Consider the following 9,074-nt stretch of genomic DNA (forward strand, 5'->3'; position numbering starts at 1 on the left):
CTTTAGATACCCAGAAGTTCAATTTATTAGATAGCATTCTACATTATCTTATATAATCTCCCATAATTTTTTTTTCTATAGCAATATCTTCTCTCTAGTGTATTTAAGCATGTATAGTAGATAAAGCATCATATCCATTATCTTTGCATTAAGTAAACTGGTTACCATGCCAGATTATCTATGACTACAAATCCTCAATACATATATTTATGGTAGAGAAAAATACTTCGTCTCCCAAAAGAATGGTTGCATCTATTGGATCATCTCTTTCTTCCTTAGACAAATCCCTTCTCTATTATATGCATGTTTTTTAATACAATCTGGAAAGTGTATACAAGCATTATGGCTTTACAAACCATTTTGCCTTTCCACATCATCTGCCTAGCCACCCAAAGAATGAAGTTGTTCCTGATAAAAAGGAGGTCATTAAATCAACCACACATTTATAACTTCTGCCCATGAGACTAGTTAATCATACAAATGTTACTTTATAAGATCCATTGGATTGTTCTAAATCTCACTATCTTTTTGTCTTCACAACTTTTTTCTTTGTTTAATTAATCAACTTCACTAGGAAAATTGTTAATTATAATGTAAAACAAGGATAATAACTGATTGTAGTGTTAGACATATACAGGTATTAACTTGTCTATTTTGAGATTTTGTGGCTGTGACTAAGGTATTTGATTTTGCTTTTGGTTCATCTTCTGTTCAAGTTTGTGGTAATATATTTTATTCTGTGGGTCCTTGTATAGCTTTGCATAGATCTAGGGACCAAAAATGCCTCTGGTGGGGGGCATTTCCGCCTGCTATGGGTGTTTTTGTCCTGTTAGGACCTGCGAAGCTTAGAGGACCAGATATGTCGGTGAAAGGTCATAGTATATAGTTGAGCCATTCCCTGGGAATAGCTGAGCCATTCCCATGGGAATTTCCGCAGATGTATATTCTCATCCTGTTTATTCTCATCCTATATATCCTGTGGAAATAACATCCTGTTGAGGTCACTTGTTTTCTGTATATGCATTTTGTTCTCAATAAAAGCTGGTACCTGGGTCTACTCAGGGCTGGCATCTGCTCAGACGTTTTCCCTGCGTCTCATTTCAAATGTCAGTCCACCACAAGTGGTGACCCCGACGTGATAGTTTGGAAGGCTATACGTTTTGGCGTGATAGCTTGAAAGCTATACGCTTCCCGCATCCTATACTCATCGTCATGGACGCCGACTGGGCCCTCATCTTCTTCGCTGGACGGAGACAGATTCTTTTCGTGAGTATGGGGAAGGTCTCTCGAAAGCTCAGACAAAGCACCTTAGGGAAATGAGAGAGATCGCTGGGAATAGTTTTAAGTTTGGAGTTCATAGTAGAGGACATGCAGTAGGAAAGAAAGAAATTGAGGACTTATTACAGTATGTTTGGAAACATATTCGTGTTATCCAGAGGGAGGTAGTATTAAAGTAGAGTGCTGGAGAAAGATAGGGAAATTTTTGCACGAGGAGCCTCGTGCCCCTTCTTCAATTTTGTTAACCTGGAGGGTGGTTATGGATGCATTAGCTACTCATGAACAACCGCTCCTAGCACCCCTGAAGAAGGTTTGCCGCCTTACCATGCGGTAGTATATTGCCACCGACAGCACCTCCAGATAAATCCAGAGGGCTGTCAGGCACTGAAAATACTTTGTCAGAAGAGAAGAGTTTGCCTTTAAGAGTTCAAGTAGATGCAGTTACTGCAGCTATTCAAGAAGCAACAAATAGAGGGGAATTATCAGGAGATGATTTGGTAGAATTTGGAGTGGAGATTCAACTTAATCCAGTAGAAATTGGTGTAGATGCTGCTTTAAATCCACAGAGAGTATGGAAGCCTCTGCCTCTCAGTGTTTTAAAGGAAATTAAGCAAGCAGTAAAAGAATATGGAGTTAGATCGCCATTTGCTCAGGCATTGCTAGAAGCAGTCGGTTATGGAAATAAAATGATTCCAGCTGACTGGAAAGCTCTGTTAAATATGATTCTAACCCCAGCTCAATTTTTGGTGTTAGATCAGAAATGGAGACAGCTGGCAGTTCAGAGGGGAACAGCAAATGTTACTGCAGATCAGCTTTATGGAGCTGGTAATTTTACAACAGTGGAACAACAGCGAGATGGAATGCCTGAGGAGGGGTTCGTTCTTCTCCCACAGTTAATTTTACAAGCCCTGGGGGTTCTCCCTGACGGCGAAGGTGGTGAGAAGACCTTTACTAACATCAAACAAGGGAACAATGAACCCTATGAAAATTTCATTAGCAGATTGAAATTGGCTATTGAAAGGCAAATTGACAATCAATTTGCCCGAAATGAATTGCTTTTGAAATTAGCAGTAGAACAGGCAAACGCAGACTGTAAAAAGATCCTGAATCCGCTTATCGCGAGCGGAGAGCGAGAGATCGCAGATTTGATAAACGCATGTAGAAAGGTGGGGAGTCAGACTTTTAACATGGAAACTTTAGCTCTGGCTCTGCAGGCAGGAAATGCTAAAAAAGGGACTTGTTTCAATTGTGGGAAGCCTGGACATTTTAAAGCGCAATGTCGGGCTCCTGGAGGGGGTCAGAGTCAGCAAAAAAGGAGATTATTAGGACAGGGTGTTCGTCCTAAATCAGTGTGCCCGAAATGTAAGAAAGGATACCATTGGGCAAATCAGTGCAGACTTCATTCTGAAGGAAAAAACTAGGAAGCGGGGATCAGGGCATTCCCCTACTCTAAAGAGTGAAGTAATGTCCGAAGGGTTGGAGCCACCAGAGAGAGATAGGAATCAAATATGGTCACCAGCTACAAAAGGTCCAGCAGGAATTGATCTTCCATTAGCTGAGGATTTGGAATTGGGATATCCACATGTAGTTTGTTTAGGGTCAACGGATTTCTATGGACCGTTGCCTCCGGCTTCTGTGGGTCTTCTTCTTCCTAGATCATCGGCTCATAAGCGTAAATTGTTTGTGGTTCCTGGGGTTATTGATTCGGATTATGAGGGTCAGATCAAAATTCAAGTTCATTCACCTGTTCCTCAATCTTTGAAAAAGGGGATTGTTTTGCACAGCTTTTAGTTTTGCCATATCTGTCTTTGGGGAATCAGATAGAATTCGCCAGGGTGGATTTGGATCTACAGATATGTTTAGTGAGTCTAGTGTGTTTTCCATCATGCAAAATGTCAAGGCTGATCAGAAACCAAAATTAACTCTTTTGGTTGAAGGCAGACAGTTTATTGGATTGCTGGACACTGGAGCAGATGTCTCGGTGATTAGTGAAAGTGAATGGCCTAGGGAGTGGCCGACAGATCCTACACCGTCTGTTCGAGGAGTCGGAGGACTTCAAGACGCACGGGTTAGTAGGAGGATTCTTTCTGCCAAAACAAAGCAGGGAAGTGCTATTGCACATTTCCAACCGATTGTTTTGCGCCTTCATATTAACTTGTGGGGCAGGGATTTGATGCAACAGTTTGATACAACAGTTGTCATTCATGATGACTGAACACCCACCTGTGGAGTTATTAAAATTACAGTTACTCCAGCAGGAGCCAGTTTGGATAGATCAATGGCCTTTGACTAGTGAGAAATTAGTTCATTTACATGAATTGGTTCAACAACAATTGGAAAAGGGACATATAGTGCCTACCACTAGTCCTTATAATTCTCCAGTCTTTGTTATCAAGAAGAAATCTGGAAAATTGAGATTTCTTCATGATCTGAGGGGGATAAATTCAATTTTAAAGCCTATGGGCCCACTACAGTGTGGGACACCTAATCCTAATTTAATACCTGATGGATGGAACATAAGAGTGTTAGATTTGCAAGATGCTTTCTTCTCCATTCCTCTGCACCCTGAAGATGTAGATTTGTTTGCTTTTACTATTTTGAGTATAAATCAGGGGCAGCCCGCTAAGCGATATGCATGGACTGTCCTTCCACAGGGAATGTTAAATAGTCCTACCATGTGTCAAATGTTTGTAGATTGGGCTTTGCAACCTTTCCGGAATAAATTCCCGGATTGGAAGGTTTATCATTACATGGATGATATTTTAATAGCTGCTAATATTTCTGATGCTGCAATGGATTCTGCTGTCATTCTTTTAACTGCTATACTGAAGGAGAAAGGGCTGATAGTCAGCCCTGAGAAATTGCAAAAGGAATATCCTTTGCCTATCTAGGTCATAAATTATTCTTGAGTCACATTACACCTCTGAATTTGGAATTTATTCTTCCTGATCCTTTAACTTTGGTAGGTTTACAACAATTTTTGGGTCATATAAATTGGATCAGACCGTATTTGGGTTTAACTACTCTTCAATTAAGTCCTTTGTTTCAAGCTTTGGCTAGTGCTAAGCAAGCATCTGACATAATAACCCTGAATAAAGAACAGAAGGGGATTTTGTCATTGATTGAGCAAGCTTTGAGTCGAAGGTGGACAGATAGATGTTTGCCAGATTGTCCATTATCAGTGATCTTAATCTCAGAACGAAGGGCTACTGCATTGATAGTTCAGGTAAAAGAAAAAACAGCTTTAAGGATTCTGGAATGGATTCATTTGTCTCATACACCATCGAAATCCATAAATTGTATCACAGAACAGCTTGCTGATATTTTTAATCGTGCTCGTCAGCGCTGCAAGGCTATTGCTGGTATGGAACCAGTAACATGTTATGTTCCTTTTGCTTTAGCTACCTGGGAACAAATGATTTGCAATAGTGAGTTTTTGCAAGTTTTGGTAGATTCTTGGCCAGGGAAGTTTTCTTGTCATCCTCCAGCTGATCCTAGGTTATCTTTGTATAAATCAGTTAGAATTAATCTAGCAAATCTTTTTGTGACTCAGCCTATATCAGATGCCCCTACAGTCTTTACTGATGGAGGGAAAGTTTTTGGTGCTTGTGTTTGGAAAGATAAATCTGGAATTTGGCATACAAAAGTGACATCAGAGCAGAAGTCTGCCCAGCAGGCAGAACTTGCTGCTGTAGTTTTGGCTTTTCAAAATTTTCAAAATCAGGATTTTAATCTAATAGTGGATTCTTTGTACGTATATAACTTGTTACCCTTTGTAGCAGGTTCTTATTTGTCTCCTGGAATATCACCCAATATTCTACGTTTGCTTTTGTTGTTGCAAGGATGTTTGGAGCAGCGTGTGAATGTGTGTTTTGTTGTCCATATTCGTAGCCATAGTAATTTACCTGGAATTTTATCACAAGGCAATGCCAAAGCTGACAGTGCTGTAACTTCAGTTCTCACTGTCCAGCCATGGGACAGCCATAGTTATTTTCATCAAAATGCTAAAGCGTTGGCACATCAATTCAAGCTTACTGCTGCAGAAGCTGCTGCCATAATTCAGCAATGTCCAACTTGTTCAAAACAGGGCACGGCTATTCCTATGGGAGTCAACCCCAGGGGGTTGAAACCTTCAATGATTTGGCAAATGGATGTTACTCAGTATCCATCATTTGCACCTTGGAAGTATATACATGTGACAGTGGATACTTATTCAGGATTCCTAATGGCTACTCCTCAAAGAGGTGAAGCGGTTAAACATGTCATCAATCATTGCATTAAGACATTTTCAGTTGCTGGTACGCCTCAAACTTTAAAAACAGACAATGGTGCAGCTTATCGGAGCACAGTCTTTGATCAGTTTTGCAAACAGTGGTCTGTGGAACATAAATTTGGAATTCCATACAATTCCACAGGACAGGCTATTGTAGAGCGTTATAATGGCACGCTCAAGAACATGTTAGCTAAATTAAATAAAAAAGGAGGGAAGCTCCTGGGGCTTCCGGCAATTCAAGATCAATTAAATCTAGCTTTGTATACTTTAAATTTTTAAATTTGTCTGGTAACCCCTGCGAGTGCGGCCAGCAGGCATTTTTCTTCTCCTTCTACAGATGCAGTGAGGCCTCGAGTGTTGGTGCGATTCCTTCCGGATCCGGCATGGGTTCCCGCTGAGCTGATTACGTGGGGACGTGGTTATGCAGCAGTAGAACATCTTGGTCAAATTCGTTGGGTTCCTGGTCGATGTATTCGGCCTGATCATTCACAGGCGTCTTCGCAGGTGCCAGTGAGGGAGGTTCCTGATTCTCAGGATGGCATTTCTGTGGTTCCTGATTCCGTACCTGTGGTTCCTGATTCTCTTGATGCCGGCAGTCCAGGCGTGGCGCTGTGAAGGCTGGGAAAAGATGACTGCTTATCTGAGATTGCCAACTTGTATGCAGCAGGTTCCTTTGGGGAATCAGACTAAATTAATCTGCAAACAGCGGCATCCTTTGATTTTTCCAGCATATTGGTCCTGGCATAAGGGTCAAGACATTCTTTACTCGGGACCTGATAAGGATATTATATCTTCAGCCTGTGCTACAACTCTGATCCTGTTTAATGTTTCTGTTTCAGACTATGGACAATATAGATGTCAATTGGAGTTACCTAAGTTACCTTACACAGACTCTCTTTCCATTCGTCTTATGCCTCCACGGACTCTAATACGGAGGCGGAGAACTGCTATTATCTCAAAAACTAGAGACCTTGGTGATAATTTATGGAAAGAAAATTCCTACATCAAGGACATTCGGATGGCAGCTAAGGGTTTAAATGTAACTAATTGTTGGCTTTGTATGCATATGCCTGGGTCTGGGAAAGGTGGAGTTTTGTTACATGGTATTCCTTTGAATGAGCAAAACAGTGCTAATTTTGATTATAATGATTTTAAACATTGGCTTTACTGGGGTCCAGACCCCGAAAAGTGGAATCAAACATTATTCACAACAAAGGTAACTTTCACTACCAAAGCATCGGTTTGTTATTACCGCCCCCCTGTAGGGACTCAATCTATTTTGCTGGGAAATACCACACCCTGTAAGAAGGTGATTCCTTTGGAAGGAGGATGTATGAAATGTGTAAAAAGCATTACTAGTAAGAGCAACTGCATAAATCGGACATCTTCTACGTTATCCAAGGCTTTGAAAGTTTCCCGTGACTGTTGTGTAAATCGGACAACCACTAAGAGGCCTGACATTGGTCACGGGGCATATGTTCTCTGTACTTGGATGTGGCTAATGTGGGGTTGGGAAAGTCAGGCCTCCAATAATATCTATCATAAGCATTTAAAATACTTTCCTCTTCCGGATGGGTTATGGCTGCTATGTGGGGATACTGCTTATCAACAATGGCCAAAGGATTGGTCTGGGGTGTGTACGATTGGGCATGTCATCCCAGTAATATATAAGTTAGACCAACTGCCCAAGGCCCGGATTCGTAACAGGAGGGAGGTGGATTCGGGTCTCACCACGGGAGGGTGGTGGTTAACTCAACTTTCCAGGGCGGCATTACCACCTTTGGGAGTGGCTATGAATTATCGGGATCTGCATATTTTAAATAATTTCACTGTTGCTATGTTTAATAATACTGTTAAGAGCATTAAGATGTTAAATGAAGAAGTGTCTGAAATTCGCCAAATTACTTTACAAAATCGTTATGCTTTAGACATAATATTAGCTGCTAAAGGAGGAGTTTGTGCTTTAATTCATTCACATTGTTGTATTTTCATACATAATTATGAGCCTAACATTACAAAAACTGTTCACGATATGGAAGACCGCATAGCTGAACACGAAGCAGGAAAAGATGGCTTTGATAAGTCACCTTGGGCTTTGCTATGGGATTGGCTTCCTGACAGCTCATGGTTACGTTCATTGCTTCAATTAGTTGTGACAATTGTTATTATACTTATTATGTTATGTTGCTGTATTCAATGTATTCCTAATCTATTTCAAATGTGTACCTCAGCTTTTCAACGTATGGGACCAAGTCGCGAAAGTCGCGAAGGAACTGTGTATTATGCCACTAAAACACCCCCTATCTTTGAATAAATAAAAAAGGAGGGAATGTGGTAATATATTTTATTCTGTGGGTCCTTGTATAGCTTTGCATAGATCTAGGGACCAAAAAATGCCTCTGGTGGGGGGGGGCATTTCCGCCTGCTATGGGTGTTTTTGTCCTGTTAGGACCTGCGAAGCTTAGAGGACCAGATATGTCGGTGAAAGGTCATAGTATATAGCTGAGCCATTCCCCTGGGAATAGCTGAGCCATTCCCATGGGAATTTCCGCAGATGTATATTCTCATCCTGTTTATTCTCATCCTATATATCCTGTGGAAATAACATCCTGTTGAGGTCACTTGTTTTCTGTATATGCATTTTGTTCTCAATAAAAGCTGGTACCTGGGTCTACTCAGGGCTGGCATCTGCTCAGACGTTTTCCCTGCGTCTCATTTCAAATGTCAGTCCACCACAAAGTTTGTATCTATAGGGAATAAGATTAAAAATGCAAACTGAAATATTTGTGCCATGCTAGTTAAGAAGACTGAGGTAAAGCTAAAGAGAAAGGATATTTGCTATTTGGCCAAGGTGATATGTCTTTCCAATGGATTTCATATCCATCTCCTTCCATTGCTCAGCTATATAGATGCAAAATGATATTCAGAGTATGCACAATATTATTCATTTATATGATATGCCAACTTTCCTGTACAAATATATTTTATGGAAGAGCAATGCCTCAAGGTTCATTCTGACATATTTAGTAATATGCCATGTTTTACTTGAAGCTTAGTACAGAAGATATCTTCATATATTAAAACAATATTAATTTCATGTCTTTCATTCTTTTATATTTATGAATGTAGTTTTCCTACTTGTTCATACTTCATGTCATCTGATAGGTAACTTTAAGGAAAATGCCTTCCTCCAGTTTTGGCTGTGTGATCTCTAGTCATTGATGTGGTTGCTTATGGCTCCTTGATTGTCTTTTGTTGGGCAGAAATTAAGACCTTACATGTCAGGGTTGAAAATCCCACATCAAGGTGTCAGTGTATTTGGCAGCAAGATAATGAACTCAAGATGTGTAATTTGGGAAGCTCTGTCCTTGGAGAAGAACTGCGTGACCCAGCATGCAGCATATCTATTTTTGAGGTGCATCATTACCAAGAGTATATTCACAAAATTAATTGCACTTTAATACTTGTATATTTAAAACCTGTTTGGTACAGAATGTAGCATATCTTTCCCAAGACTAGTTTT

General features: G+C 40.4%; 1 protein-coding gene across 1 annotated transcript; it reads left to right on the forward strand.

The window, feature by feature from the left end:
- Window positions 1-3,117: 3,117 nt before the first annotated feature.
- LOC148125800 (uncharacterized) lies at window positions 3,118-8,217 on the forward strand. The gene is made up of 2 exons (XM_087932658.1): window positions 3,118-3,346; window positions 5,889-8,217. The coding sequence occupies exon 2, from the start codon at window positions 6,087-6,089 to the stop codon at window positions 7,863-7,865; it is 1,779 nt and encodes a 592-aa protein (XP_087788784.1). The 5' UTR covers window positions 3,118-3,346; window positions 5,889-6,086; the 3' UTR covers window positions 7,866-8,217.
- Window positions 8,218-9,074: the final 857 nt, after the last annotated feature.

The sequence above is a fragment of the Pseudonaja textilis genome, chromosome 4 (assembly GCF_049901715.1).
Source record: "Pseudonaja textilis isolate UNSWEBS1 chromosome 4, rPseTex1.2, whole genome shotgun sequence".
NCBI classification, from domain to species: domain Eukaryota; kingdom Metazoa; phylum Chordata; class Lepidosauria; order Squamata; family Elapidae; genus Pseudonaja; species Pseudonaja textilis.

Coding starts and splice junctions, on each gene's coding strand:
- LOC148125800 (XM_087932658.1), top strand. CDS start 6,087: ATGGCATTTCTGTGGTTCCTGATTCCGTACCTGTGGTTCCTGATTCTC.